This window comes from Triticum aestivum, chromosome 5D (assembly GCF_018294505.1).
Source record: "Triticum aestivum cultivar Chinese Spring chromosome 5D, IWGSC CS RefSeq v2.1, whole genome shotgun sequence".
NCBI lineage: Eukaryota > Viridiplantae > Streptophyta > Magnoliopsida > Poales > Poaceae > Triticum > Triticum aestivum.
Genome location: NC_057808.1, coordinates 4888888 through 4903916, shown reverse-complemented (window position 1 = coordinate 4903916; position 15029 = coordinate 4888888). Strand labels below are relative to the sequence as shown.

Genomic DNA, 15029 nt, shown 5'->3' with positions numbered 1-15029 from the left:
GGCAGACCTAAGTCAAGGTAATCCTCCTTTGAAACACTTTGGTATTGCTCCTAGATAGATCATAATACAAAAAATCAATCAGAGCACAGGGAGCCATCTCATTATCTTTCCGTAAAGAAAAACTATGGTGGACTAACTGATCTTTAAATCAGTTTATGAAAGAGCCCAATGCAAAAAAATGCATGTTGGGTCTTTGAAACAGTTCAAATCATTTCGATAATAATCCGTTTGATCTGTTTTTCCGAGAAGGTCTACGGTTCGAATCCGTATAGCCCTAATATGCCCTTTTTTAGATTTTAGGATCTCTATCCTATGTTTTCTTTAGTTTAGTATAGTTTTCATTTTCTCATTAGTATTTGTTTATAGACTGGATAGGCGCCTGCGACATAGAATAGAGATAAAAGCATTACCAAAGGTTCATTCATCGAAAATCAAAATCATACAGACAGGAAAAGAAAAACGAATTTCTATCAAATCAATAGAAGAAAGGATCCTTTCCCTGATTTGAATCCCGTCCTCCTTCAAATAGGATATCTCTAGACTTCCCTATAATAACTGCAATGATTTTATCCACTTTGCGAATTCCTACTTTGTTTTAAGTATATTTATTACTTTGTTTATAGATACATTATGTAAATTGATCAACTTTAAATAGAAAAAAATAAAGTAAAGAGTAAATAAGAAAACAGAATATTTTGTCTCATAGTTCTGAAATAGAGTTCTTTATTGTTATTTTATAGTATTACTTCTCATTAATTATACTACATAGATTAGTCCTACTATCTTAATTAGGTTCTAATTTAGTAGTATTCTCATTTTTATTGAATAGTCTCTTATTATTTTATTATTAAATATTAAATAAAGGATAGAGCTATTCTTTCTTCTAGAGATTCTAGAGAAAGCGAGACAAAGTGAAACGAGAAAGTTTTCTTTATATAAGAATTAGATCTACATACACCATATCTAAATAGAATGGAAATCCAAAAGAAAGGGAGTTGGGATTCCATTGGATGAATCTTTCAAGAAGATGCAGCACAGAGGAAACAAAGGCTAAACTAAGCGCTTTTGTTTGAACAAAAAAGATTCTTGTTTCACCGAGGAAAAGAGAGAAGTTCTGGATAAATTGACAATGCTGAATTGAATTGACTAATTTAAGTTCCGCCTATTCCACATTAATGGGAGTACATTATGTTTCTGCTTCACGAATATGATATTTTTTGGACATTTCTAATAATAGCAAGCCTTATTCCTATTTTGGCATTTTCGATTTCAGGACTTTTAGCCCCGGTTAGTGAAGGACCAGAGAAGCTTTCTAGTTATGAATCGGGTATAGAACCCATGGGAGGGGCTTGGGTACCATTCCGAATACGCTATTATATGTTTGCGCTCGTTTTTGTTGTTTTTGATGTGGAAACCGTCTTTCTATACCCTTGGGCAATGAGTTTCGATGTATTGGGTGTATCCGTTTTTATCGAAGCTTTGAATTTCGTGCTTATCTTAGTTGTTGGTTTAGTTTATGCATGGCGAAAAGGAGCCTTGGAATGGTCTTAACTGAATATTTAGACAAAAAAAGAAGGAAAAGATTCTATTGAGACAGTTATGAATTTGATTGAGTTTCCCTTACTTGACCAAACAAGTTCCAATTCTGTTATTTCAACTACACCAAATGATCTTTCGAATTAGTCAAGACTCTCCAGTTTATGGCCCCTTCTATACGATACCAGTTGTTGTTTCATTGAATCTGCTTCATTAATAGGCTCACGATTCGACTTTGATCGTTATGGCTTGGTACCAAGAACAAGTCCTAGGCAAGCAGACCTAATTTTAACAGTCGGTACGGTAACAATGAAAATGGCTCCCTCTTTAGTGAGATTATACGCGCAAATGCCTGAACCAAAATACGTCATTGCTATGGGAGCCTATACTATTACAGGGGGAATGTTCAATAGGGATTCCTATAGTACTGTTCGGGGAGTTGATAAGTTAATTCCTGTGGATGTCTACTTGCCGGGCTGCCCACCTAAACCGAAGGCAGTTATAGATGCCCTAACAAAACTTCGTAAGAAGATATCGCGAGAAATAGTTGAGGATCGAACTCTATCTCAAAATAAAAATAGATGTTTTACTACCAGTCACAAGCTTTATGTTAGGCGCAGTACTCATACAGGAACTTATGAGCAAGAATTGCTCTATCAATCACCATCTACATTAGATATATCTTCTGAAACTTTTTTCAAATCCAAAAGTTCAGTACCTTCCTACAAATTAGTGAATTAGGAGAGGGGCTCTTTTGTGTAGAAAAATAAAAAGCAGGGCAATCTTTCAAACTTGCATCCGAAATGTGAAATATTTATACAAAGAGGGAGAGATGAAGACAATGCAGCAGGGTTGGTTATCTAATTGGCTAGTCAAACATGAGGTGGTTCATAGATCTTTGGGCTTTGATCACCGAGGAATAGAGACTTTACAAATAAAAGCAGGGGATTGGGATTCCATTGCTGTCATTTTATATGTATATGGTTACAATTATTTACGCTCCCAATGTGCTTATGATGTAGCACCCGGTGGATCTTTAGCTAGCGTGTATCATCTTACGAGAATACAATATAGTATAGATAATCCAGAAGAAGTCTGCATAAAAGTCTTTGCCCAAAAGGATAATCCTAGAATTCCGTCTATCTTCTGGATTTGGAGAAGTGCCGATTTTCAAGAACGCGAATCTTATGATATGGTGGGAATCTCTTATGATAATCATCCGCGCCTTAAACGTATCCTAATGCCTGAAAGTTGGATAGGCTGGCCCTTACGTAAGGATTATATAACCCCCAATTTTTATGAAATACAAGATGCTCATTGAATGATAAGAAATTCATGCTCACTTATACAACACAACTCCAGATTTTATTCAAGTCAAGGAATATTTTTAGGTTCTTTTCCTAGATGAAACGGAATACCTATTTATAATTAATTCCTAATTATACAAAAGCATTCCAGATAGACTGAGCAAAAAAAGGGTTTCATTTGGATTCCCCTATGTTGAAAATCGCATATTAATTTCCTTCATATGAACAGAAAAATAGGATGACTCAAAGAAGTTCTCTACCAGGAACTTTGTACCGCGCACATTACTTAGCACAACTAGGAAAGTAAGATAAGATAAAGATAAGCAAGACTAAAAAAATATTCGTCGGAATAGCGGATTACAAAATTAAGAAACGCAAAAAAATAAAGGGGAAACTCACCACCTTCTTTATCATAAAGAAAAGATATATTTTAAAACTTCTTTAAAAAAGAAAAAGAAGTGCCTCTATATTTATATTATAGATTTATCCACTTAGATGAATAAATATTATTAATGAATATGTATCACAATCCATCTCGAGGTATTTGGATCAATACCTATTCGGTGGATCTTTTTTTTTCTCTGCCAGGAACCAGATTTGAACTGGTGACACGAGGATTTTCAGTTCTCTGCTCTACCAACTGAGCTATCCTGACCTTTTCTTGTGCATCATCCTAGTAGAGTATTTGTATCTATGTCAATTAAAAGGACTAAAAATTAATTAAAGTATTTCAAATTTAAAATTTGAAAATGGGGGGGTAGTCCTATGCATTGTGCATGGTTTACTTAAATAAAACTTAAAAATAGAGTGAATAACCAAGATTTCTTGCCGATACTCTAATAAAAAAGAAATCTATTCAATGAATAGGATAAGATCCATTGAGTTCTCTTCGCATTCCTTTGTGAAAGAGTAGAATGAGAAAGCTAATGAATCTTAAACCCATTGCATTGATAAAAAAAAAAGAGGATAAATAATAATAATATAGTATAGTTAGGGAATAAAAGAGGATTTGGGGATAGAGGGACTTGAACCCTCACAACTTTTAAAGTCGATGGATTTTCCTTTTACTAGAAATTTCATTGTTGTCAGTATTGACATGTAGAATGGGACTCTCTCTTTGCCCTCGTCTGATTAATCCACTTTTTTAAAGATCTCGAAAACTTTGAATTTGAATTGAAGAATTTGATTATTCAATATTCGATTGGAGTGGACTCACAATAATGAAAAAAAAATGTGATATGAGTTTTTTTTCATAATCATTATCATTTCTAATTTCATTTTTTAAAAAGATAAAGAACCTATATTATAATTATAATATAATATGAGTTCTGTGATTAATCGTTTGCTATGTCAGTATCTATACGTGTTTATTAAATGTATAAGGTATAAAACCCCTCTTTCTCTAATTTAGAATTAGAAGGAATTCCACTAACAACACAACGTAATTAACTCGATTCGTTAGAACAGCTTCCATTGAGTCTCTGCACCTATCCTTTTCCTTTGTATTCTAGTTCGAGAACCCCTTGTTTTCTCAAAACACGGATTTGGCTCAGGATTGCCCTTTTTTAATTCCAGGGTTTCTCTGAATTTGGAAGTTACCACTTAGCAGGTTTCCATACCAAGGCTCAATACAATCAAGTCCGTAGCGTCTACCAATTTCGCCATATCCCCATTTCCCTCTTCTTTGAGACCAGGATTCCTTGTGTAATTTCATCCATCTCTTAGTTTTTTTTGAATCATTGAGTTCATCACTCAACGTAGTCTAGCAGTTCAGTTCGACTCTATTTGAGAGACCTCACTTGCTTATTGCAATTCAGAATTGAATTGATTCTATCCTTGATGTATTTGCAATTCAATCCGAATCAATATATCCAAAAGTTTTTATCTCCCCCACCTCCCGTCTTACTTTTTTATAGTATTCAAAATTATACTATAACGCTTGATATTTATTCTTTTTTTCTAATCAGAATTAGCAATTTTATTTACTCTGACTCTATGTTCCCCTTAGTGAAATATTAATCCTCAAATTATTAACAAATAATAAAGTCTATAATGATCAAATGAAAATACCAATAAATTCTATAATTTTATTTTTTAATATCCTATAGTTAACCATATCAAGCTAACTTTATCTTTAAGAAGTTTTAGTATTTTTTTATTTTTATAAGTATAACTTCAAATTTAGAACTAGTTAATAGCTAAGATTAATAACTAATATCTGAGATTTTACGGATTTCCTATACTATACCTATTTCTATTTGTTAGACTATTTCCGTTATGTAAGCCCACTTAGCTCAGAGGTTAGCGCATCGCATTTGTAATGCGAGGGTCATCGGTTCAAATCCGATAGTCGGCTTTTTTTTTCTCTATCGATGTTCTACGAACAAGAATCTCTTTTTTTCCGAATTAAATGGAGAATCCAGGATCTTTTATGTTTTTTACCTTACAATTTTCCTAGATACAAAACAATGAAATAAATAATATATATACAAAAAATAAAGATTTTGATGAAATTCCATTTTTTTGGGTACTTTAGTTGATTTTACTCTGTTTATCCTGTAGTTTAATTCAGTTTTAATTTCGATGTATTCTGTAATGTAAATATAATGAAATTAATTGTGTAAAATGAAATTTCAATAAAATAAAAAAGGAGTCTTCATGTCCCGTTATCGATGACCTCGTTTAAAAAAATACGCCGTCTGGGAGCTTTACCAGGACTCACTAGAAAAACACCTAAATCCGGAAGTAATCTTAAAAAAAATTCAATTATGGGAAAAAGGAGCAATATCGTATTCGTCTTCAAGAAAAACAGAAATTGCGTTTTCATTATGGTCTGACAGAACGACAATTACTTACATATGTACATATCGCTGGAAAAGCAAAAAGGTCAACAGGCCAGGTTTTACTACAATTACTTGAAATGCGTTTGGATAATATCCTTTTTCGATTGGGTATGGCTTCAACCATTCCTGGGGCCCGCCAATTAGTCAACCATAGACATATTTTAGTTAATGGTCGTATAGTCAATATACCAAGTTTTCGTTGCAAACCCCGAGATATTATTACTTCGAAAGATAACCAAAGATCAAAAGGTCTGGTTCAAAATTATATTGCTTCATCGGACCCGGGGAAATTGCCAAAGCATTTGGCGATTGACACGTTGGAATATAAAGGACTATTAAATAAAATCCTAGATAGGAAGTGGGTCGGTCTCAAAATAAATGAGTTGTTAGTTGTAGAATATTACTCTCGTCAGACTTGAACTTAACGAAAAAAGGAAAGGTTCATAGAATTTTCTTCCCCTTCCCCTTTCCCCGAACTAAATCGCCCTAAGACCATTACCATTAATTTGTATTTTCCCATCAACTAGCTAAAATTGATTAACCCTAGGATTAGGATCCTTTTTTCTTTTTTCCTCCATGTGTATTTTACATACCACAGTAATTTGCTATAGAGAATTTCTAATTTCTATTAAATCAAAATAAGAAAATATAAGATATTATTGCTGAAAAAATTGTTATTTGATTTGATACATTGTGCTCCTTAACGTTGATGAATTAAGAAAAACGGAAAGAGAGGGATTCGAACCCTCGGTAAACAAAAGTCTACATAGCAGTTCCAATGCTACGCCTTGAACCGCTCGGCCATCTCTCCTACATAACTTATTATGGAAAATAAACTGAGTGAATAGCGAGTTTTCTTATTCCTGCAGTACAGGTACAACCGCAACCACTCGGGGGTTCCATAGTTCTATTGGAAAAATTCCTTTTGATCTAAGTGGAAGGATACATGATTTTTTACTAGCAATTGCGCTCGCTATAAAATAAAAGTTTTAATTTGGGTTTTCCCACAACTAAAGAAAAAGAAAATGGAAGAATTCTTCTTATTGCATAATAAAATAAAGAAACCTTTGAATTCCGTTTGCAAAAGATACGCTACACCATACTATCGAAATCAAAAATAGGGTATGAGACAATTAATAACTTTGAAAACACGAAATAGTTGATAACATAAGTTGTTGTTCAGAAATAGCAAAGTGGAATGAAATCCAGTCTTAGTCAAATATTTCATATCTCTTCGTGTCCAAGCAGAAGGAAAAGGATACAATTTGAGCTGAGCGGAAAATCCATATCTCTATCTCTCTTATCCATTTAAAGCATATGGATTTAGAGTAGAGCATATGGATCAATCTATTTATAATTATAAGAATCGAATGTGTTTGTTTTTATGTTATTTTGTGAAGGAATGAAAACAATTATATATAGAATGGGTTGGGAATTATGCCTAGATCCCGTGTAAATGGAAATTTCATTGATAAGACCTCCTCAATTGTAGCCAATATTTCATTGCAAATAATTCCGACAACCTCAGGAGAAAAAAAGGCATTTACTTATTATAGAGATGGTGCGATTTGACTCTTTTTTTTGCTTTTTTTAGCCCTACCTATACCTCAGTCTTACGAAAAAGAGAGGGGGTTGGCATAGAGAGAACCAAAATTGTAAAGCAAACAACCCACGCTTCGGGAAGGTGAGGCGAACTAACAATTCCTTCCGTCGTGTATCCTCGATTGATGCGGCTTCAGATACTTCAATTGTAGATTTGAGTATTGAGCGAAAGGTTACACCTACAGGATATGGTATCGTATAGATTACAGGCCAATCCTACTCTATTAGTATCCGTAGGCAGCATAGGGGAGAAAAGCACTACACCTAGAAATAGGAATCAACAAGAGAAAAACTTTGTTAGAAATTACCCCTTTCCTGATCGGTATCAGGGCTGGGAAGAATGGTTGGGATAACAAACAACCATCAGGTTTGTACTTTGGATATCCCTATAACCATCAAAGATCGTTGAAGTAGCTAATTCCTCTAAATAGGAGGCGTTGAGAACAAAGAAATTATTGGAGCTATCGTTTTCCTCTAGCATTAATAGAATTCATTGGTGTTAAGAAAAACCTCTTGTGGGAAGGTTGGCTAGAGATTTCTTGGAAAAATACCAGCCCCTTTCGGTTAATAATGAGACGGGACTAATTCTATTTTGATTCTATAGATTATTTCGCTTAGTACTATTATGTACAGAAGGGAGGAGCCGTATGAGATGAAAACCTCATGTACGGTTTTGGAACGGAGATTTTTTGAATAGAATGAACGACCGTAACGGATGTTGGCTCAATCCGAATGAAATTATGCGGAAGCTTTGCAAAATTATTATGAAGCTACGCGAGTAGAAATCGATCCCTATGATCGAAGTTATATACTCTATAACATAGGCCTTATACACACAAGCAATCGAGAGCATACAAAGGCTTTGGAATATTATTTCCAGGCACTAGAACGAAACCCCTTCTTACCGCAAGCTTTTAATAATATGGCCGTGATCTGTCATTACGTGCAACTATCTCCACTATAGAAAGAAAAAAAAGAGGATCAAATTTTCTAGTAAATACTAGAAAAAAGGGCTTTCTACATAGGGATCATAAAAACAACGATTTTTCCCTATCAGCTGTAGGAAGGAAGGACACTTCACGAGAATCAAAAAACGAAGAAAGTATGGCCTATACTACTACTCTATGGATAAAGTTTCTCAAATTGATAGAGAAAGCACCGTAAAGATCAATTAGTGAGCGACTGGGTCGATACAACTAAAAAACTGCTTACTTATCCCATGATATGGGGCAAAATTTAGGAATCCGCTTATGTAATAGAGCCGATCCACTAAGGGATTAAGCAGCGGTGTAGTATCAGATCCCAAAGATAGTAAGTTCTTTTTTCTTTCTTATGGAAAAAGTCTTTTTCAAGGATTCTATAGAGATTTCAGATATGAAAACGGGATAGTTACCATTCAAAAAATTTGAACGAAGGCTCTATATCTATCTATGCTTCATTCTTCTGAAGGTGGGAAAAAAGATCAAACTGATTATTGATAAAAATTAGGGTTTGAAACTTAGGTAATTAATTTCTTCTGCTTAACCCAAGAAAAAATTGGATCGATTTTTGATAAATCGAATTCAGTTAAGATAGGGGAAATTCAGATAGCAATTTCTGAGCCGTATGAGGTAGGAAACACTCAAGTACGGTTCTAAGGGAAGGAACTTCCTATTCCGACCGAGGAGAACAGGCCATTCTACAGGGTGATTCGGAAATTGCGGAAGCTTGGTTTGATCAAGCTGTTGAATATTGGAAACAAGCTATAGCGCTTACTCCGGGAAATTATATTGAAGCACAGAACTGGTTGAAGATTACGAAGCGCTTTGAATTTGAATAAGACCATGCTCCTTCTTTTCATAAAATGGGTGGTTTGGTTGTTGATCCATTAATCAAATAAATTAGGTCGTAAGATCGAATCAAGAATTTCATTATATCCATTTCTTATACCTTCTATTTTATACGATATTTCATAAGAATAAACCATAGGGATAGGGTCTAGAATAGAAGTAATAAACTGAATAAAAAGAGGGGGCAATCTAAATATTGCTAATATATTAGGACCATCTTATTAATAATTCTAATGAGTTATCTTGGAATTTAGAATCAAATAAAAAACCCTATATTATGCTCAAGGAAAGTAGATATAGATAGGAGCTTATGCCCTCAAAAAAATACACTAGTTTCTTAAATTAAAAATAAAAAAGATTTTTTTCTTATGTCGAGAAATATTTGTTTTTCAAGATAAACAATGTCTGTTAGGCACCTAATCTTTATGTCATAATAGACCCGAACACTTGCCTCGGATTGACTTCAATATATAATTGCTCCAGTGAATAACTAAAAAAAATAGAAGGATGGTAGATAGTAAAGAAAAGAACTAATCACAATATCTATCTTTCAAAATATATATCTTTCAAAGATTCACTAAAAAGACAGTTGGCGGGTCTCTTTGTATGTCTTGTCCGGAAAGAGGAGGACTTAATGATTATTCGTTCGCCGGAACCAGAAGTAAAAATTGTTGTGGATAGGGATCCTATAAAAACATCTTTTGAGGAATGGGCCACACCCGGCCATTTCTCAAGAACACTAGCTAAGGGCCCTGATACTACCACTTGGATCTGGAACCTACATGCTGATGCTCACGATTTTGATAGTCATACTGGTGATTTGGAGGAGATTTCTCGAAAAGTCCTTAGTGCTCATTTCGGGCAACTTTCCATTATCTTTCTCTGGTTGAGTGGCATGTACTTTCATGGCGCCCGTTTTTCCAATTATGAAGCATGGCTAAGTGATCCTACTCAGATTGGACCCAGTGCTCAGGTAGTTTGGCCTATAGTAGGGCAAGAAATATTGAATGGTGATGTAGGCGGGGGTTTCCGAGGAATCCAAATAACCTTTGGTTTTTTTCAGCTTTGGCGAGCATCTGGAATAACTAGTGAATTACAACTCTATTGTACTGCAATTGGTGCATTGATTTTTGCAGCGTTAATGCTTTTTGCTGGTTGGTTCCATTATCACGAAGCCGCTCCCAAATTGGCCTGGTTCCAAGATGTAGAATCCATGTTGAATCACCACTTAGCGGGATTATTAGGACTTGGGTCTCTTTCTTGGGCGGGGCACCAAATTCATGTATCTTTACCAATTAACCAATTTCTTGACGCTGGGGTGGATCCTAAAGAGATACCACTTCCTCATGAATTTATCTTGAATCGGGACCTTTTGGCTCAACTTTATCCTAGTTTTGCCGAAGGAGCAACCCCTTTTTTCACTTTAAATTGGTCCAAATACGCAGAATTTCTGACTTTTCGCGGAGGACTAGATCCAGTAACCGGTGGTCTCTGGCTGACCGATATTGGGCACCATCATTTAGCTATTGCTATTCTTTTCCTAATCGCAGGTCATATGTATAGGACCAATTGGGGTATTGGCCATGGACTTAAAGATATTTTGGAGGCTCACAAGGGCCCATTTACAGGACAAGGCCATAAGGGTCTTTATGAAATCTTAACAACGTCATGGCATGCTCAATTATCTCTTAACCTAGCTATGCTAGGCTCTACAACCATTGTTGTAGCTCATCATATGTATTCTATGCCTCCCTATCCATACCTAGCTACTGACTATGGTACACAACTTTCCTTGTTCACACACCACATGTGGATTGGCGGATTTCTAATAGTCGGTGCTGCTGCACATGCAGCAATTTTTATGGTAAGAGACTATGATCCAACTACTCGATACAACGATCTATTAGATCGCGTCCTTAGACACCGCAATGCAATCATATCCCACCTTAACTGGGTATGTATATTTCTAGGTTTTCACAGTTTTGGCTTGTACATTCATAATGATACCATGAGTGCTTTAGGCCGTCCACAAGATATGTTTTCGGATACTGCCATACAATTACAACCTATCTTTGCTGAATGGGTACAAAATATCCATGCTACTGCGCCTGGCGTAACAGCTCCTGGTGCAACAACAAGTACTAGCTTAACGTGGGGAGGCGGCGAGTTAGTAGCAGTAGGTGGCAAAGTGGCTTTGTTACCTATTCCATTAGGAACCGCAGATTTTTTAGTCCATCACATTCATGCATTTACCATACATGTGACTGTGTTAATACTTTTGAAAGGTGTTTTATTTGCTCGGAGTTCCCGTTTGATACCCGATAAAGCAAATCTAGGTTTTCGCTTTCCTTGCGATGGGCCTGGCCGAGGGGGAACATGTCAAGTATCCGCCTGGGATCATGTTTTCTTAGGTTTATTCTGGATGTACAATGCAATTTCGGTAGTCATTTTCCATTTCAGTTGGAAAATGCAGTCGGATGTTTGGGGTACTATAAGTGATCAAGGGGTGGTAACTCATATTACAGGGGGAAACTTTTCACAGAGTTCCATTACGATTAATGGGTGGCTTCGAGATTTCTTGTGGGCACAGGCATCGCAAGTGATTCAGTCTTATGGTTCTTCATTATCTGCATATGGTCTTTTTTTCTTAGGTGCTCATTTTGTCTGGGCCTTCAGTTTAATGTTTTTATTCAGCGGTCGTGGTTATTGGCAAGAACTCATTGAATCTATCATTTGGGCTCATAACAAATTAAAAGTTGCTCCTGCTACTCAGCCTAGAGCCTTGAGCATTATACAAGGACGCGCTGTAGGAGTAACCCATTACCTTCTGGGTGGAATTGCCACAACATGGGCATTCTTCTTAGCGAGAATTATTGTAGTAGGATAGTGGCTAGGAGGATTTGAAAGGCATTATGGAATTAAGATTTCCCAGGTTTAGCCAAGGCTTAGCTCAGGACCCCACTACTCGTCGTATTTGGTTTGTTATTGCTACCGCACATGATTTCAAAAGTCATGACGATATTACTGAAGAACGTCTTTATCAGTACATTTTTGCTTCTCACTTTGGGCAATTAGCAATAATCTTTCTATGGACGTCCGGAAATCTGTTTCATGTAGCTTGGCAAGGAAATTTTGAATCATGGATACAGGATCCTTTACACGTAAGACCTATTGCTCATGCGATTTGGGATCCTCATTTTGGTCAACCCGCTGTGGAAGCCTTTACTCGAGGAGGTGCTGCTGGTCCAGTGAATATAGCTTATTCTGGAGTTTATCAGTGGTGGTATACAATAGGATTACGCACCAATGAGGATCTTTATATTGGAGCTCTTTTTCTATTATTTCTTTCTATGTTGTCCTTAATAGCGGGTTGGTTACATCTACAACCCAAATGGAAACCAAGCCTTTCGTGGTTCAAAAACGCGGAATCTCGTCTCAATCATCATTTGTCAGGACTTTTCGGGGTAAGTTCTTTGGCTTGGACAGGACATTTAGTTCATGTTGCTATTCCCGCATCCAGGGGGTGTACGTTCGATGGAATAATTTCTTAGATGTATTACCCTATCCCCAGGGGTTGGGACCCCTTTTGACGGGTCAATGGAATCTTTATGCCCAAAACCCTGATTCGAGTAATCATTTATTTGGTATCGCTCAAGGAGCGGGAACTGCCATTCTAACTCTTCTTGGGGGATTCCATCCACAAACGCAAAGTTTGTGGCTGACCGATATGGCTCACCATCATTTAGCTATTGCATTTATTTTTCTCATTGCCGGTCACATGTATCGAACTAACTTCAGAATTGGGCACAGTATTAAAGATCTTTTAGAAGCGCATACTCCTCCGGGGGATCGATTAGGGCGTGGGCATAAGGGCCTTTATGACACAATCAACAATTCGATTCATTTTCAGTTAGGTCTTGCTCTAGCTTCTTTAGGGGTTATTACTTCCTTAGTAGCTCAACATATGTACTCTTTACCTCCTTATGCATTCATAGCACAAGACTTTACTACTCAAGCTGCTTTATATACTCATCACCAATATATTGCAGGGTTCATCATGACAGGGGCTTTTGCTCATGGAGCTATTTTTTTCATTAGGGATTACAATCCGGAACAGAATGAGGATAATGTATTGGCAAGAATGTTAGACCATAAAGAAGCTATCATATCTCATTTAAGTTAGGCTAGCCTCTTTCTAGGATTCCATACCTTGGGCCTTTATGTTCATAACGACGTCATGCTTGCTTTTGGTACTCCAGAAAAGCAAATCTTGATCGAACCTATATTTGCCCAATGGATACAATCTGCTCATGGCAAGACGATATATGGGTTCGATATACTCTTATCTTCAACGAATGGCCCCGCTTTCAATGCGGGTCGAAGCCTATGGTTGCCCGGATGGTTGAATGCTGTTAATGAGAATAGTAATTCGCTTTTCTTAACAATAGGACCTGGGGATTTCTTGGTTCATCATGCTATCGCTCTACGTTTGCATACAACTACATTGATTTTAGTAAAGGGCGCTTTAGATGCACGCGGTTCCAAATTAATGCCAGATAAAAAGGATTTTGGATATAGTTTTCCTTGTGACGGCCCAGGGCGCGGCGGTACTTGTGATATTTCTGCTTGGGACGCATTTTATTTGGCAGTTTTCTGGATGTTAAGTACCATTGGGTGGGTTACTTTTTATTGGCATTGGAAACATATCACATTATGGCAGGGCAACGTTTCACAATTTAATGAATCCTCCACTTATTTGATGGGATGGTTAAGAGATTACCTATGGTTAAACTCTTCACAACTTATCAATGGATATAATCCTTTTGGGATGAATAGTTTATCGGTATGGGCGTGGATGTTCTTATTTGGACATCTTGTTTGGGCTACTGGATTTATGTTCTTAATTTCCTGGCGGGGGTATTGGCAGGAATTAATTGAGACTTCAGCATGGGCTCATGAACGCACACCTTTAGCTAATTTAATTCGCTGGAGAGATAAGCCCGTGGCTCTTTCCATTGTGCAAGCAAGATTGGTTGGATTAGCTCATTTTTTCGTGGGTTATATATCCACTTATGCAGCTTTCTTGATTGCCTCAACATCAGGAAAGTTTGGTTAATTTAGTTTGTTTTTTTGTACTGTATCAGCACCTAGTTCATTACTCTTGATAGAGAGGGAGGATCTTCCTTTTTAGATTTCTTTTTCTATTTATTTTTCCATCTAGGATTAGAACCGTATACTTGGTAATAATAGCAACGACACATTATGGCAAAAAAAGTTTGATTCAGAGGGAGAAGAAGCGGCAGAAATTAGAACAGAAATATCATTTGATTCGTCAATCTTTAAAAAAAAGATAAGAAGCAAAGTTTCTCCCTTGAGTTTGAGTGAAAAAACGAAAATGCGAGAAAAATTGCAATCCCTACCGCGTAATAGTGCACCTACACGCCTTCATCGACGTTGTTTTTTGACCGGAAGACCTAGAGCTAACTATCGACATTTTGGGCTATCCAGACACGTACTTCGAGATATGGTTTATGAGTGTTTGTTACCGGGTGCAACAAGATCCAGTTGGTAAGGATAAAATACCCTTTCGTATTTGTATGGATTTCTGGAATTGATAATCATAGAGGAGCCCTCTTTACCATTCTGTATAAATGGACTATTCTATTTGTATAGACATTGGTAGAGGGGCGTATCCAACCCTCTTTTATCCACTAGTTACCCCTCTTTAGTTTAAGAGTATAGAGCAGTTTGGTAGCTCATAAGGCTCATAACCTTGGGGTTGCGGGTTCGATTCCCACTACCGGCTCCATACTCCTTCTTTATGATATATGCATGATATAATATATACATCATGCATTTGTATCTGGATTTTTTGATTTCCTAAAAGAGTTTTGGTCTAACAGTTTTTTCTC

General features: G+C 36.5%; 1 protein-coding gene and 3 non-coding genes across 4 annotated transcripts; 2 read left to right on the top strand and 2 right to left on the bottom strand.

Moving 5' to 3' along the window:
- Positions 1 to 3425: 3425 nt before the first annotated feature.
- On the bottom strand, positions 3426 to 3498 carry TRNAF-GAA (transfer RNA phenylalanine (anticodon GAA)). Its single transcript has one exon. It is a non-coding gene; the product is annotated as a tRNA-Phe (tRNA).
- A 1628-nt stretch (positions 3499 to 5126) lies between these two features.
- On the top strand, positions 5127 to 5199 carry TRNAT-UGU (transfer RNA threonine (anticodon UGU)). The gene has a single exon. It is a non-coding gene; the product is annotated as a tRNA-Thr (tRNA).
- A 1211-nt stretch (positions 5200 to 6410) lies between these two features.
- On the bottom strand, positions 6411 to 6497 carry TRNAS-GGA (transfer RNA serine (anticodon GGA)). Its single transcript has one exon. It is a non-coding gene; the product is annotated as a tRNA-Ser (tRNA).
- Positions 6498 to 12942: 6445 nt separating this feature from the next.
- Positions 12943 to 14985, top strand: LOC123119054 (photosystem I P700 chlorophyll a apoprotein A2-like). The gene has a single exon (XM_044538698.1). The coding sequence runs from the start codon at positions 13355 to 13357 to the stop codon at positions 14231 to 14233; it is 879 nt and encodes a 292-aa protein (XP_044394633.1). The 5' UTR covers positions 12943 to 13354; the 3' UTR covers positions 14234 to 14985.
- Positions 14986 to 15029: the final 44 nt, after the last annotated feature.